The sequence below is a fragment of the Ictidomys tridecemlineatus genome, chromosome 8, assembly GCF_052094955.1.
Source record: "Ictidomys tridecemlineatus isolate mIctTri1 chromosome 8, mIctTri1.hap1, whole genome shotgun sequence".
NCBI classification, from domain to species: Eukaryota; Metazoa; Chordata; class Mammalia; order Rodentia; family Sciuridae; genus Ictidomys; species Ictidomys tridecemlineatus.
In genome coordinates this window covers 46664997-46682408 of record NC_135484.1, presented here as the reverse complement: position 1 = coordinate 46682408, position 17412 = coordinate 46664997, and the positions used below count along the sequence as shown (strand labels likewise).

The window sequence follows — 17412 nt, the reverse complement described above, 5'->3', positions numbered from 1 at the left end:
TGGGCATAGTTAGTGAAAAGAGAAAGAGAAAACTTGAAAAAAAATGAGAGCTGACCCTTTAAAAAAGGGATGAATTGAGAAAACAAGAGAAGAAATCATTTTGGCTTCAAGTTGGTGGTGGCATGGGCCGAGCAGCAAGCATCTTGAGTAAAGGCATTGAAGTAAGGATTAATACATCCACTCATCCAGGCAGTGAGGAGACCTTTGCTCTCCACTCAGTGCTATGTGGGCCCTCAGCAGACACTCCCTACCATTCACTCCTAACCTTCCCTCTGCTCAGTGGCCCATTCTCCCCAGCACAGCCAGTGGAACATCTTTTGCCCACCGAGGCTCCGTCTAAATCTCACTTCATCTTGAATCTTCACCTTACATGCTGGAGAACTAGTGGTCATTTTCTTCCCCAGCAGTCATTGCACACTATGTGTCTGCCTAACTCAGAACACTTTCAACTGTAGTTCAGTGGTTTGTTTTTCCTCTTCTCGGGATTGAGACCTTGTAGTGGGAACCATGAGTCATCTTGATACTGGTGATGAGAATCAGAGCTGAGTCCCATTTCCCTGATGTGAAGATTGAACACCCAAGAAACATGGAGGCAAACATGAAAGCAAGTTTTAATTAAAGGATAGAACAGACTGTCTCAATGGGCAAAGGTGCAACTTGTGTAGTGGAGGGGGAGAAATAAAGAATGTCCACGTGCTTCTGCCCTTTCAATGCTTTATTCACTCAAATAACTCAATACAATTTCACGCTATAGGTTCTTAATCAAGAAAATGACAGTCCTTAATGCTAGGCACTTTAATAGACAATCAACAGCAAACAATTCTAGATTAATTCTAAACTCTGCAAACACTCTTAATCATAACAGATATTCCCTCTGCATGTTAAGCTCAAGTGCCAGATCTAAAGTCTCAAGCCTTAGGCTCTAAGTCCAGCAGATGCATACTCACTCAGACCACAGTGATCAGGTCAGAGACAGAGGCAGGCTTCAGATGGAGCTGACAGCCAGTTGAAGAAGGGTCGTAGGAAGAAGTTGCATTTCTCTTCAGGGTCAAGATGTAGCTGTAGAGTTTCAGAATATGAGGAAGATGCAGAGGATCAGGCAAACAATGAGAAGAGTTGGGATATTAGTCCAGGTCCTCATCAGGCTCTCTGGCATGAAGGCATCAGTGTCGGCTGGCTGAATGTCTGTTCATTTGCTCCGTCATTTATATTAAATTTTGGGAGCTTCTGCTCACCCTTTGGGTCACCCTTCTCGGTGACATCTTTCATTCTTAGAAAGGACATATGGTCTGGTGATTTCTACCCTGATGTCATACTTCTGACTCTTATCAGGGTTAGACAAATGACATGTGACTTCACCCTGACTCTTACTAGGGTTGTGGAAAGTAACTTGCTTTTATCAGGCTATACCTGATTGACATATTGGAGGGCTCCATATCTTGCCTGGTGAGACTGCGTGTTTATTTCAAGATGGAGTTTTAAAATGGAGTGGCTTAGACTAAGTCCTAAGACCATCCTTACACAGAGATTGACTTCTCCGAAGAGATGGGGCCCCATAGCTGGGTGTCCGAGGAAGTGGGGGTCCTCTTCATGCCACAGAGCCTGATGAGGACCTGCCCCTTTTATACATGTTAAATGTCCTTTGTTCTCATTCACTCTTTTCCCCATTTATCTTGCCTACCTGACTAGTGACCAAAAGAGAGAGTGATCCTAGGGCAGGAAGGGAGAGCCCTGGGGGTATTCATTAACAACTCCTACAACTCCCTAAAGGGAGGCACAATTCCCTGGAAGCTGGTAACTTTAACAAGTGGTGGAGGAGGGAGAAAGGGGTCTGGAGGTATTAGCATTTAATTTCCTTTCCTTTTGAACCAACCCCCATCTTCCCCACTGACCTAATCGTTTGTCACCTATACTGACCTTTTGCCCCCACCCCCAATTTTGGGATATATGTTTTAAGGAATAGTGGGGAAAAATATTTACCTATTACCTATTAATATCAATACAGTCTATAGCCGTAGAAGTAATTTTTTTCAAATGATAGACTTAATGTCTCCAAAAGAGAGAAAGCAGAAAAATCTTTCTTTTAAAACCTTTAATAATATAGTTAGGTGGGCTGGGGATGTGGCTCAAGCGGTAGCGCACTCGCCTGGCATGCGTGCGGCCCGGGTTCGATCCTCAGCACCACATACCAACAAAGATGTTGTGTCCACCGAGAACTAAAAAATAAATATTAAAATTCTCTCTCTCTCTCTATCCCTCTCTCACTCTGTCTTTAAAATATATATATATAGATAGATAGATAGATAGATAGATAGATAGATAGATAGATAGATAGATAGGTAGATATAGACAAGAATATATTTTAAAAAACAAGTGAGTTTATAACTTTAATTTTTAGATTTTTTAATGTTAATCTAGCAAAAAAGTTGTTATTTGATTCTTTAAAGATTTAAAACAGCTTTTATGTTTAAATGTTTAAAAAATACATATGGTGGCTGTGGGTGGATCTCAGTGATAGAGTGCTTGGCTAGCACATATAAAGCCCTGGGTTCAATCCTCATCACTGCAAAAAAAAAAAAAATAAAGGAAAAGAAACAAAATGAATGTATGATTTTTATGTTTATTAGTTTAGAAAAATACCCAATATGTATTTTTTTTAAAGAGAGAGTGAGAGAGGAGAGAGAGGAGAGAGAATTTTTAATATTTATTTTTTAGTTGGCGGATACAACATCTTTGTTTGTATGTGGTGCTGAGGATCGAACCCGGGCCTCACGCATGCCAGGTGAGCACGCTACCGCTTGAGCCACATCCCCAGCCCCCCCAATATGTATTAAAGCACAACTCTACTGTTTAAAACAACTGAGCTAAAAGGCTGTCTCAGCATTCTGTTAGGCCATTTACTACAAACCAGGTTAGAAGAAATGCAGTGGAAGTTCTATTCCAGGTCTTTTGTGTGTTAAATAATCAGGCACTTGAGTCCTCAGTGGGAGGCAGGTTTCTTTTAAACATTTATACTAAGTGAACCCTAATATCTACCTTATGATTCCTTTGTTCTTGTTCCTGTTTCTGATCTCTTTGTGCCTCAAAGCTAGAAAAGTCAACTTTAAATTTTTTTTATTTTTTATTTTTTTAGAATAGCATTGGCACATCTTAAGCCTGTTTTGCCTTGAGGTACCCATCTGTTCTAATTTTTTCCAGCTTCTCTCTTCTGAAGGAGGGGGAAGGTTTCAAGTCAGGATAATCTGTCAGTGGACCAACTTCTAGAGAAAACCAAACCCTCCAAAATGGTTGTATGCCTGGCAAATCCATTTGCAAGCTATCTGAGGTGAAACCTAGGGTACATTTCTTTGAAGCTAGCACCTAAAACCTGTCCCAGGGTTTATCAGCAAGTATCTTTAATTTACCTTCTTGTACAGGTTATTTTTAAGGCGTGTTTAGGCAGTAGAGCCTTTATTCATATTCAAGTTACAAACTCTAGGTGCTCCTGATCATATCATCATATTATCTTGTGCATTTTTTGGATCTTTCTACTTCCTCCGACATTAACAAGGAAAAATATTACCAGACATTAGCTTTCTGGCCCTGAGCTTAGTGTTCTGCTGTGGCCCTGCTATTGCTTTATTAACAAGTAGACCAAGTGAACCTCCAAATTTTATTCAGAGACTAAGAATAATAAAGGCAGTAGCAAAGGCAAGTTTTGATTTGCCTGAAAAAATTCCAAGGAAGATAACAGAGAGAAAAGACCCCTCTTCTGACTTATGGAATCTCCTGCTAGAGGACCCAAGCCTAATTGGGGGACAGTTATATCATGCCTGGGAATCCACTGTGATGAAAAGGTACATAATGTTATTTAGGTTGTCTTTCAGAAAAGCATTTTTATTGCAAATGATTTTGTAACGTTCTCTCTTCTGAGACTACCTAGGTTTTCAGTAATGTCCCTTGAATTAACAATTTCATCTATTATTATTTTGGCATTTTCTGAACTATAAATTTTTTATTTACTGCTCTATAATTATGAAATACTATATCAGGAATCAACTTTCTTAAAGAGCCAAGTAGTAAATATAGGCTTTGTACATCAAAAAACAAAATCAAAGATATATGTAGATGTTTGTACTATATTGGTATTTTAAGATGTAAAATGGCCAATTGGCTGTGATTTGCCAAACTGTCTTTATGGTCACCTGCTAATTCTTGCATGATAGCCCTTTCTACACACACAGGTATTTCTGTAGTTATTCATACTGTACAGTTTTCTTGACATCAGAAATATAAATATGAATGTAAAAATGGTTTCTTTTTAGAAAGATCTCATAGTCTTGGAAGAAAGAAAAACACATAATGATGATTATTATAAGTGCTGATTATGGTGCTTTGGGATGAATGCTTTCACTGATGTCCAGAGGTAGTGTGATGGAGGGCTTTGGGAAGGGCTCCACACTCAAAATAACAGCATGGTGACTTTCAGAGGTCACTGTAGATCAGTGACTACAAAGAGCTAATGTACTAATTTTGAGAAAAACTAGAACTTAATTTTATAATTCTTAAAAATTTCAGAACTAAGTAGATATACACATTGAAGAATTTGACTTCTATTTCTTTTGAATGCAAGTTATTAAGAAACAATCATCACCAGTTAAGTTAGATGTAAAACACAGAGATTTAGCTATGTTAAGTGGTGAGTTTTAGTGAACTGAGATTCTCGAGCACTGTATTCCATTCCTACTTGGGTTACTATTGATAATTTTGAGCAAAATCTGTGGGCTCTACTTAATTATCTTAACGTAACAGGGTTAAAAGAGTTGGTTTCTTCCAGTTCCAGACACTGTGACTGTAATTAGAATGCATACTGAAAGTGTGTTAGGCAACTTTCCATTGTTGAGACTAAATATCTGAAATAAACAATTTCAAAGGAGGCGAATTTTATTTTGGCTCATGGTTTCAGTTCATGGTCACTTGGTCCCATTGTTTCTGGACCTGTGGTGAGACAGAAGGAGTTGAAAGGGGCCATATGGTAGAACAGAGCTGCTCACATCATGGCAGCCAGGAGGCAGAAAGAAAGCTCGAGATGAATGGGGCAAGGAACAAAAATTATCCTTTGGGGACACACACACCCTAACCCCATGACCTACTTCCTACAACTAGGCCCTATCTCCTAAAGTTCCTGCCAGCTTCCAATAGCCTGTTAAGTTATTAATCCATTAATGGGTTAATTCATGGATGAGGTCAGAGTCCTCATAATCCAGTCCTCTCCCAAAGGTCACACCTCTGAACACTACTGCATTGCCACCAAACTCAACACACAAACTTTTGGAGGACATTTCAGACACAAACTTTTGGAGGACATTTCAGACCCAAGCCATAAAAAAATAGATGCTTTTTTTTTTTAACTCTGTAAAAATTTAATTTGATTTGTCCAAATTTAAGTTTTTCCTCATTTGAATTCCTGTCAACCCCAAAGGCCCTGAACCTGTGACACTACATGATAGTGCACCCAAATGCAAAAAAAGAAAATAAGGACTTATACGCCCTAAAGTACTCTTTTGAGTCCCCAAATGCCTTATCACTGAAGAAGAAGTGTTGCACAAGCTCTGAAAGCAGACTGGCCACATCAATCGCTCTGCTCTGCCACATTTCTAACTATGTGACTCTGGGCAATTTCCTTAAGCTCTCTGGTTCTCAGTTTTTCAATTACAAAAAGCAACTATTATAGGGTCTATCCATGGAGTTAAGAGGATTAAGTATATTAATGATTATAAAGATCTTAGAATTGTTTGACAAAATAAGCACTCAAAGTATGTCAATAATGAAATTATTCTAAACTCTCCATTTGTAAAATTTGGTATTAAATTAAAACCATGTTTAAAATTCCCATAGAGATCCAGATGGATAGGAGATATACTGGCAGGAATCACACAGGCCTATTAGTATTCCTGGTAGCCGGTCTGCAAGGATAGCTCACTAATGAATCCTGCCTCCTGGAATTCATGCCCTCTGTTTTCTTCTCCTTGAAAATACACTGTCCCTGTATAACCAGGAGGATACAGCAGAAGTGACACATTAGGACTTGCAAGACTAGATTTAAGAATTCTTGCAGCTTTTGCTTGTCTTGGATAATTGCTCTGGGGAAAAACCACTGCCATTTTAGCTTAGTTTCTCTGAGATCCTCATGCTCTGCAGAAGCCCACCCTAGCCCAATTTCTTTCACCAGTCCCCACACAGCAGGCTGTCCCAGTCCAGGTGCCCAGACCCAGTGGCATCTGACAGTCACCACTCCAAGTAAGGGCCACTCAGCTATGCTCAGTCAACCCTCAGAACCATGAGAGATAATGATAATTCACTGCTGTGTTGAGACACCATATTTGAGGTAGTTTATTATGCAACAGCAGAAAACCTAACACAGTGAACTTTCAATCTTATTTTCAGTATAGTTTCATCATGAAGAGTACTTATGGTGCCTTCTATATGTTGTTAAGTTGTATATTGGGTAATTCACAACATACAAATTAAATCAACTTTGAATAGCTTTTCTTTAGTCATCCTAAGTGAGTATAAATTTATTGGACTTGGGATGTATACATACAGAGCCTAGGAATTATATTTTGTGTAAAAATCTATACTACCTTTGTTTTTTGTTACTCTAAGTACTTCTGTAAAATTTTTCTTGGTAATGACAAGGAGAGGGGTGTTAATGCTTTTGTTAATGCATTGTCATAGTCTAGGAAAATCTAAGTCTTTGCCTGATGGGGTCACATCTCTATACCCAGGAATCTGATGAAAGCTAGAAGGCCTGCACCTGCTCTGCTCCTTATAACATGTTCAAACACATGGAGGGACAGAATGTTGCAACCGGTGTTGGGGTTTCATTGAGGCACTGAAGCCCATGTGTGAACTAAGTGCTCTGTTTTAGGGCACTATTGTTCCTCAAGTAGTGTTGCAGAGTATACATATAGACTCTGTATATCTGTGTTTATTATATCAAAAATGAATTATTTGATTATTCTAATACTGGTTTATTTTATCAACTCCATAACTTTAAATTTTATATTACAAAGTTAATACTTTGTCAAACCAGTTATCTGAATTAAAATTTCACTGATTTAAAACTTCACAACTGATTAAGTGGAAAAGTATGATGAAATACAGTGATGCCTCATTTCAAATAGCTGCTTAATTAGTCAATGAGCTAGGGTAGATACAGCAGGGACCTAACAGCCTGGCTCTCCTGATGTGAAATATGCTCCGAGACATCCAGACATTGGATGAGTAATCCTTGGCTATTATAATAGTATGTGTGTTCTGAAATGGATTTCTTCTTAGTTATAGCTCTGAATCCTGTTGGCTTTATTAAGGTATTTCTGGAGACACTGAGACTATTTGAACTAAATTAATTAAGGAAACAGTGCACCCTTGTGATAAAATATGATCTTGAAAATGCATGGTTTTGAAGACCAATCTATGTTTTGAAGAAATATCAAAAGCTTTTGGGGGGCTGGGATTGTGGCTCAGCGGTTGAGCGCTCGTCTGGCACAGGTAGGACCCGGGTTCAATCCTCATTCTCTCTCTCTCTCTCTCTCTCTCTCTCTCTCTCTCTCTCTCTCTCTCTCTCTCTCTCAAAAAGCAAAAAGCAAAAACAAACTTTTGGGTTGAGATTTGGGGAGAGGGCTAATATCCCAGGAAATTTATTTTTTATTGTCATAATTACTGTGCCTTTTAATAATTTGTGATCCGTTCTGTATTTCATATTTGAAGTAGATGAAAAATCAGAAGTGTGATGAAGAATTTTTCTTAAATATTTGTTAATTTGGTCTTCTTTAACTTATTCAAAAGATTATGCTGACATAAACTATACATTATTTATATTCTGTAAACATATACAATAAAGTAAAATTCAAAAATGTTAAAGCATTGATTACTGAAAACCATTATGTATAGACTGTTCAGTCCAAGGTCTGCCATTTGGTGGCTTTGGGGAGAAAAAGCAGTCTCTTTGGCTTCTCTAGACTAATTCACACTGTGTAAAAAAATTTCTGTAAAAGAATTCCATGCCATCCTTTCTTTCCTGTCATCAATATGAATTCTATCATTGTAAAGTTAGAATATGTAACTAAATGTGGAATACCATTCTGAGTTTGTGTAAAATAAGAGTAAATACTTTAAGATCATCAACCACAATGACTTTTAATATAATCAGAGGCAGTTAATATTTGTTGACTGACTTTATTGTCTACATGGCTATATATTAGATAATATGCTATAAAATTAAGAAGTACTTGCCCCCTGAGAACCTATGATTCTCAGTGAATCATATAAAATATATAGATAATAGTTAAGAACCCTAGTTCTTATATTTTAGAGCAGTAATTTTTTTCTTGTTTTTTTTTTGGGGGGGGCACCAGAGATTTAACTTAGGGGCACTCAGCCACTGAGTCACATCCCCAACCCTATTTTGTATTTTATTTAGAAACAGGATCTCACTGAATTGCTCATCGCCTTGCTTTTTCTGAGTCTAGCTTTGAACTTGTAGTCCTCCTGCCTCAGCCTTCCACGCTGGTGGGATTACAGGCATAGCCCTAGCGCCTAGCTTAGAGCAATAATTCCTAATCACAATGTCATATTAGAAATACTTGGAGAGCTTTTTAAAAAGCAACAATATTGTGGTCCTACCAAGACCAACTAAATCAGGATCTTTAGGGAAGGATCCAAGTACGTGAATTAAATCACAGAGATAGGAGACAGATACTGTTAAAAGGTAAATTTTATAAATTATGTTTTTCAATAAATTATATATTTCATTTCTCCATTTCAACCATTATATTTGACATATAAATTTTCACTTTATATATTTGAGATTTCTTTATTGACAAATAAAATATTAGATTGATATAAGTCATGTAGAAACATAAACAGGAAATATTTTAATATTAAATTTTAATTTCATTCTTTGCCCTCATAAACAAAAGAAATTTATGTCTTTAATTCTTGAAAAAACATTTCAGTCTTAGTCAGGAAAAAATTTTACTTTTTATTAGAAAATTGGATCATCCTTACAGTAAGCATATTTAAATAATTCATAGCTAAACATTTTATCTGTTTACTAGCATATTCTTATATAACTGGGAAATGCTGTAAATATTTAAATCTCCTAAATTATATTCTATAGTGGAAATAATGACTGACCTTAGCTGGATGCTGACAGTGGAGATGTTAGCATCCCAGCATCTCTACTCCTTTAGACCACAGTTTTGAAAACAAGCAGATTACAGGAAAAGTAGTGGTACAGTTAGCAAGAAAAATGCTTCCTTATTCAGTGAGGACAGAAATGGTGATGTGGTATTATCAAAATAAGGAAGTATTTATAATATCTAATATCCAATTTAATCTTCTTTTTTTTTTTTTTTAACCACCAGAGGTCCCTAAATCCTGTATGACTGATGCTGGGCATTTTATGTACACATCAGACTTCTGCAACATTTTGATGTTATTTCCATGACAGTGTAATAACCAAATTTCTAACATAAGAGAGCTAAATCCTTTTTTTTCTTTAGAACCAGCTTTTTAAAACAATTATATTTAATCTCATTGGGACACAAAAAAAAAATACCAGCATCTGAGGATATAAGAGGGGTGGGAAGGCCAGGAAAATGAATTACATAAAAGGGCCATGAAGTAGAATGCCTTTTGGAGGTTAAGTGAAAACACAGGCTACTTTGTGAATTAAGAACAAACAACACCATTTCCTTCCTCCTTAGGTCTAAATTCTATCTTGTCTAATCAGTATTTATCTGTTAGTATCATAATTAAGCATTTTTGATAGGAGTGCAATAATGGAAGGGTATTTTTGGTGATTTTGATAGTGTATGAATAATATAATTTTTGTCACTGTTGGAGTATGTATTACAAATCATATAATTACTTTGAATATAAATAAGCATAAGTGTTCGTATGTCTGCTCCTGACTAATTCAGGGAGTCATGCATTGAATGCCTGTTCCATGCAAGCAGAAAAATGTATGCCTTACCTATAAGACTTTCCAGTGTCTTTGGAGAAAATATTTAATAAAAATTATAATTCAGTTAGTATATTTAACTTTTTTCCCTTTCATTTACTAGCTTTATTTTTTTAAAAGATGAATGTGTACTTGTGTAATTACATCTCTTAAACCTTAATAGTTTGAGGTTACAAAGGGACAAAAACATGTCTGCCAGTGACAGCCAGTGATTTTTTTTGTAGTAGCAGCTCCTAATCTACCATTGGTATCTATTTGTACTGTCCTCTTCAGTGTCTTGTGAACAAAATAAAGACAATTCCAATATTACTTCAGAGTATAATTTTCTAATTAGATTATTATATTTTTCTCTTTTAAATTAGGTCTATTAAGAGATATAAAATTAATCTAGGTAAGAAATTTAAATGAAGTGTATATGCTTCATTTTATTCATTTAGAAATGTTAATAGTTGCTTTTTTTTCCCCCGCCCCTGGTACTGGATTGAACCCAAGGGCACTCTTCCACTGAGCTACATACCCAGCCCTTTTTTATTTTTCATTTTGAGACAGGTCTCACTAAGTTGCACAGGTTGACTTCTAACTTGTGAGCGAGATTCCTGCCTTAGCCTCCCCAGTAGCTGGGATTACAGGTGTGTGGCACCATGCTCAGCCAATTTGCTTTTCAATAGTAATTTATATTTTGATCACTAGATGGCACTAAGCACATATAGCTTAGAAAAAAATAACAGTAAACAGTTGTTTTCTGAGTACACAAGTGTTAAAGTCTATAAATATATTTGTCATTACACACTATAATTTTTTTTATTTTTTATTTTTTTTGGTAGATGGACACAGTGGCTTTATTTTGTTTATTTATTTTTATGTGGTGCTGAGGATCAAACCCAGTGCCTCACACATGCTAGGCAAACACTCTACTACTGAGCCATAGCCACAGCCCTCCCACTATAAATTTTTGTTATTCAACCTATAAAATTCCTTTTGCTACCAAATCTGTTTTTTTGAGTAAAATAATTTCACGTATGACTCTCTTAGGTATAATAAATTCTTTGATTACTTTGATAATCACCCACTAATCAAACTGTTCTCAGCCATTTCATTTTAACATATTCTTCTTAAGTTGGCCTTTTCTTAATGCCTTTTTTTTTTTTGCTGAAAAGCAAAATATATTTTAACTTTTGTAAGGGCCATTACAGGGTTTCCGGAAAATTAGGAGAGCCTAGAGAATTTCTCACAAATGTACCTGTAAAAATGTAGGACAGAATACAGGAGGGCACAAACTGGTTTTGTTCTTAAACTTCTGATATTTGAATATTATTCTCATATTGTTATATTTGCCTGTTGGTTAAGGTGGGTTTTTGGGGGGAGGGTGGGAGTTCTGGTTATAATATTCTTTCAATGTATTATTTTCTTAATCAAGATGTTTTAGGCTACAAATAGTTGGTGTATTAAATTGAGAGGTTTCACATGATCAGAAACCATCCCCAGAGGTTGAGTGGTACTTCCAGTGGTAGTTGATTCAGTGGCTTAATTTGAGACCCACAATATCAACAGAGCCCAGGTTGCCATTCATATTTCTACTCTGTCATCCCTGGTATGGTGGACTTGTGCTTTGTGTTGAAAATAGCTGTTGGTAGATAAGTAGAACTTAAAATTGTTGCAAAAATCCAGTCCTAGAAGAGGGAGATTCACCCGTATATTGGTAATGTATATTACTCCAGGGGCCACCTAAAAGTGTTCTGCTCTGATTAGCCATGCTTGGGTCCCCTTTACCTTCTCAAACAATTTGCTGGTAGGTGGAGGGAGTTACCATTATGAGTATAGACTGATAGAGACCCAGATCCTCCATGGGCACACACACACAGCCCTGAGAGGAGGAGGAAACCTCAAACAAACCTGAGCACTCTCTAGCAAAGAAGAGGGGGAATATACTTGGGTAGGCAGGCCACAAATTATTTACTATCTCTGCTTTTTTCTTTTTGCTTATTTATTTTACTTAGAGACCCTTCTGTCCTGACATTCTTGTAATATAACCTTCTCTTCCATTATTTCACGTGTACCACACTGTTAAGGTTGCAGGTGTAGTCCATGTGTACTTATTACAGTCTGTCATTCAGTACAAGCACGTTCACCCATTGTTTTATCACTTCCTGTGTCCTTTTCCTAGCAGTTAAAGAAAGTAAGACTTGGATTCTTTCTCTGCTTATTAGTACTATCATGCTCAAAGAACAGTGTTTCTAAAATACCATGTGAATCTAGAAGCATCTCAACCAAATCTGAACTCATCTGCTGTATGCACAGCTTTTGAGGCACTGGGTCAAGTACTAGGGATGGTCTAACCATGACACCTAGAGATATTGCCTCCATCTGTCCACTTTAGAGCCTAGCCTAAAACGGTAGACTTATGAGAGACCCAGCAGGGCAGAGCCAGCGGTCCCAGTTCAGTGACTCAAATCTTTCAGTATTCTCCATCAGCTCTAGGCCTTCTGGCTTTCTCTGGCTTATTTGGTCCAGTTTTTTTCCATTTGACATCACAGTGCCTCTCAGAGGCTATAAATTGGCTCTCATGTGTGGTAAGTGATCCATCAGAAAAATTAAACAAAACAAAAACAAACCTACTGTGCCTCTGAGAAAGAATATTTATTAATCAATTGGTGTCCAAATACCAATTGGAAATGTTGATGATATTGTATTCACTGTTTCAACAGTTTATTCTCATCTAATATTCAACCAATATGATCAACTGACATTATCAACCATCTTTTTTTTTTTTTGGTACCAGGGATTGAACCCAGGGGTGCTTAATCAGTGAGTCATATCCCCAGCCCTGTTTATTTTTATTTTGAAACAGGGTCTCGCTAACTTGTTTAGGAACTCACTAAGTTGCTGAGGCTGGTTTTCAACCATCATTTTTGAAAGTAAAGAACAAAAAAACACTTTTAGAAAGTAGTTAGTATTGGCATTATTGCTAGAGTGTTTGAATCTAGTCTTTATTCTTCTAATTTTATAGTTTTGAAAGAGTTTAGTTTGAGAATATGCTTAGTCAAAATATTTTTAAAAAGAAATCTTGGTGTTTTTATTTTTCAGAAAACTCTGGACTATATTTTCCAGAAATAAAGAGAGATCCAGGCAAATATTTACACAGTTGTCCTGAATCTGTAAGAAAATGGCTTCGACAGCTAAAGAATGCTGGAAAAATTCTTTTGTTAATTACCAGTTCTCACAGTGATTACTGTAGACTTCTCTGCGAATATATCCTTGGGTAAGTAAGTAATGAGTCATTCCACTTTTATTGTCTTATAAAATTGATAGCAAACCAGACCAGTGTCTTTCTAAAAGAGCTGGACTATACCCATATTATTATGTTAAATATTAAATAGTGCTGAGTGACAAGTATAATTTTTTCTCATAACATACCTCAATATTTGTTGATAGCAACCCACCCCTGATGCATTTTAGCAAAGTGATATTAACTGGGGCCAGTATACTTTTAGCTAACATATGATCTGGGCTTTAGAGTTTGGGGAAGGTCCTTTGGTCTTCTCTACATTTCATTTCTCAACTTTGGATGATTACTGAGAGACTCTGAGTTGTAGAATACACTCTTGACATTTTCCTGGAGTACAGCCCCTCTGTCTCCATTTCAGTATGGAGCCATATACCATTTACCACTGCCAGGGATGGAAGTGATACCCGTGAAAATCAAGGCAGTATAAATGCAGTAGACTTTAAAATAAAACAGATGCGGGTTCAAGCCCTGCTTTGCAACTGACTGTGTGACCTGGGGCAGGATTTTGTAACCACTTTTAAGTCATAATTTTGTCGTTTTAAAAATGGGACAATAATACCTCCTAGGTGTGAGGGGATGTTTAAATAGCATACTACAGGATAATTATTAGGCAGAGTAGTTGGTAAAGTTTCAATAATTGTTAATAGTTAATTTATTGTTATTCTTGTAAGAAAAATAAAACAAAAAGGAAATATCCCAGAGCTTGATTCTACAGTGGCCTGTTAGATTTCCCCTAAAGTCTTCTCAAATTTCAGCCCACAGAATTGCTATGTGTGGAGCAAGTTTTAGCCTCCAAGCTGACTCCACCAACATTTTTTAGTCTCAGAATTTCCGTGTTCAGTGTGTTCTGTGGTGTACTTATCTGCAAGTAGATCTGCTTTCTGAAATATATGCAGGCTGAGATCCTTTAATTGAATTGAGGCTGAAGTCCTGGAGGCCTTGTAAGGTGCCTCCTGGGAAGACATTTGCTGCTCTAGTAGCGGGACTTGCTTCAGAATAAACAGTCAGGACTTATAACTCCTTTTTCACTAGCACAGACAACCCAAATTTTTCTTCTTATCTTTATTTCTATTTATCACAGTTTGGGGTTGTAAAAATATTCTGGAATATTGGGGAAATATTGTTTCTCCAGTGTCAGGGAGAAGGACTTTTTTCCTTTGCCATTCCAAATAATCCTTAATATAATATAATACTAAATACATATTTAAAGTCATTAATTGTTGCCTTCTAAAAATTGCTATATTATAAGCCTACACTGATTTTCAAAATAAAATATCTTCTTCATGGTTTGAGTACTCTGAGAAATGTCACTGGATTTGCTATAATGCTGGTTTCTTTAAGACCCATATAACAAACAAAATTATTTCGGTCCCCAAATTTTAAAATGTCTTTCCCAGTTTCTAGTTCTTAGAAGCTATTGAATTTACCGTGTAATATTACCATCAGGAGAAAGCCAGCTCCATGCCTAGAGTCAATTTTTAGGGCCCGGTTAAACATCTGTAGGGGATGTACCAGGGATTGAACCCAGGAGTGCTTTACCACTGAGTCACATCTCTAGCTCTTTTTATTTTTTATTTTGAGATAGGGTATAAGTTGCTTAGTGCCTCTCTAAATTGCTGAGGCTGGCTTCAGACTTGCAATCCTCCTGCCTCAGCCTCTTGGGCCACTGGGATTACAGGCATAAAAGTTGACCAAAAGATAAGAAATGATGCAGTGATAAATAGATGGGCTGAGGTTAAGTTCTGCTTTCTGTGCACCTTTTCTAATTTCTTAAAATAAGTTAATGAAAACTTTGCTTTGTAGGAATGATTTTGAAGACCTTTTTGACATTGTGATTACGAATGCATTGAAGCCTGGTTTCTTCTCCCATTCACCAAGTCAGAGGCCTTTCCGCACACTCAGTAAGTTATGTTTTGTTCCTTTCCTCTTCTGTATACCTGCTGACTAACAACCACATGCAGATTACTGTGTCAGATGTAATACCATGTCTTCTTTTCCCTCTTTGGGGAGAGAGAAGGTAATAAACCTGTGTTTGTATTTAACTTTACCACTTACTCATTTGTTTACATGTTATTGTCTCCCTGATTTTAAAAATGATGGTCAAGGGTTTCACCTTAATTTTTAGGGCCCGGTTAAACATCTCAATAAATATTGGAAAGAATTAATTATAATAAGTCAGAATGGATTATTTTTTAGAACAAAAGTGCTTGCAGAATCCCTGAGGATCATAAAAACACAATATTCTCTCTGGGGAAAGGACAGGATATTCAAGGAAAAGTAGTTAAAATTGTCATACTTGTAGCCAGGCACAGTGAGGTATGCCTGAAATCCCAGGGACTCCAGGAGGCTGAGACAGGAGGATCACAAGTTCAAGGCCAGCCTCAGTAACTTAGGCCCTAAGCAATTTAGTGAGAACTTGTCTCAAGATAAAAAATAAAAAGCCTGGGGATATGGTTCAGTGGTTAAGCACCCCTGGGTTCAATCTCCGTGCCCCCCACCACCACAAAAAAAAAAATGTCATACATGTAAAGAGGCTGATAAAGGAGGTTGAATGAAAAGAACAAACAAAATTTACAGTTAAAAAGGAATGATAACAGCAGAGTGAGAAACTCATGATAGGTGCTCTCCAAACACTTCTTGAATAAATATGTAAGTGAATAAAAGCAGAACCTGATCAGGGATAGAGGAGTTATAGGCTTGGGGGAGTGAAAGAAAGGAAGCTTAGTTGTTATGTCTGGTGTCTTTTGTATATGTCAGTTAAACCCAGTATTATATTAACATTTGAGGCTCGTTCAGAAATTCTCTTAGGAGGGCTGGAGTTGTAGCTCAGTGGTAGAGTGCTTGCCTGGCATGTGTGTGGCACTAGGTTTGCTCCTCAACACCACATTACAAATAAATAAAAGAAAGGTAGTGTGTCCATCTACTAAGTGTGTGTGTGTGTGTGTGTGTTTGTGTGTGTGTGTGTGTGTGTGTGTGTGTGTGTGAGAGAGAGAGAGAGAGAGAGAGAGAAAGAGAGAGAGAGAGAGAGAGAGAGAGAAATTCTCTTAGGAGATATCTAAAGAAGCCCAGGAATGCTTGGAAGTTGAAACACAGTAAATGGTTATAAATACATATAAATGTATATAAAATCCTTAACAAATAAATTTTTAGACCTGTGTAGAGATCTGTTTAAAATCATATAAAAATGAAGATATATGTATAAAATACGCAAAATACATACAAGCACAAATGTTTAACTTTTGTTCATATACTTGGCATTATATAAACAACTTAAGCTGTGTTGGAGTGATCTGTAATATACATTTCTCTTTACTTTCCCCTGTTTACGTTCTGTACTATTTTGAAAAGAAATTTAAAATCCCCCAAAGAAGTATTCACGTGAGTCACATACACCCAGTGTTGTTATTTAACAAACCAATACAAGAGTATTTACTTGGAACTGCTGCTCTGCTATTCCAAAGCCTGTTCAGTGCCACTGGGTTGACAGTAGCTCAGTACTCTCTCAGCAGTGGCTCATGAACAGTAAAAGCCAAGTTAGGTTTAGTGTAGCAAGTGTCAAGTATGAGGGACCCTCAGTGAACTACATGCGTGTGGAAGCACATAACACCTCAGCAAGTGTGAGGGAAAACTACAGACTCTGGTTAGTGTTGTGAAGGTAAAAACTACCTGATGAGTTTAATGGTTGACCGGTGAAGGTGTGTCTAAAAAGATGAGGTAAGGTGATGTTCAAGGTGATAAAGGAGGCAAGTAATAAGAAGAGCAGAGGAAGGGGGTTCCTGGCAGTGGAACAAACAAATGCACAGGCCTACTAGGAAAATAGTTTTGTTGTATTCCAGTGACAAAGAGGCAGCATGTCATTCTGGCACACAGTTATGGGAAGGGAGATGTTGATGTTAAGGAGGCAGGCAGCCTCAGAGGCTATGGAAGCAATCTGTAGCTACTTAGTTGTTTGAGGCCGGAGAGTGATAAGATGTCACTTTGGCTGCTGGATGGAGAATCTGTTGGTTGCCAGGAAAGATGGAGAGAAAGAGAAAGACAAAGCAATTACAGTTTCCCAGGTGAGATTTTGGTGGTTTAGCTTGGGACAGCAAAATTTATTTTTTTTTTAATTTGAATT

The 17412-nt window shown here is 37.1% G+C and overlaps 1 protein-coding gene across 3 annotated transcripts in view; it reads left to right on the top strand.

Annotated features, from left to right (window-relative positions):
• The window catches only part of Nt5dc1 (5'-nucleotidase domain containing 1), a 123858-nt gene that overhangs the window by 86750 nt on the left and 19696 nt on the right, over positions 1-17412 (top strand). For all 3 annotated transcript variants that reach the window (XM_078019366.1, XM_078019367.1, XM_078019368.1), the window contains exons 7-8: positions 13094-13268; positions 15099-15196. In XM_078019366.1, coding sequence (XP_077875492.1) covers positions 13094-13268; positions 15099-15196 — 273 coding nt within the window. The remainder of the gene's footprint in view (positions 1-13093; positions 13269-15098; positions 15197-17412) is intronic.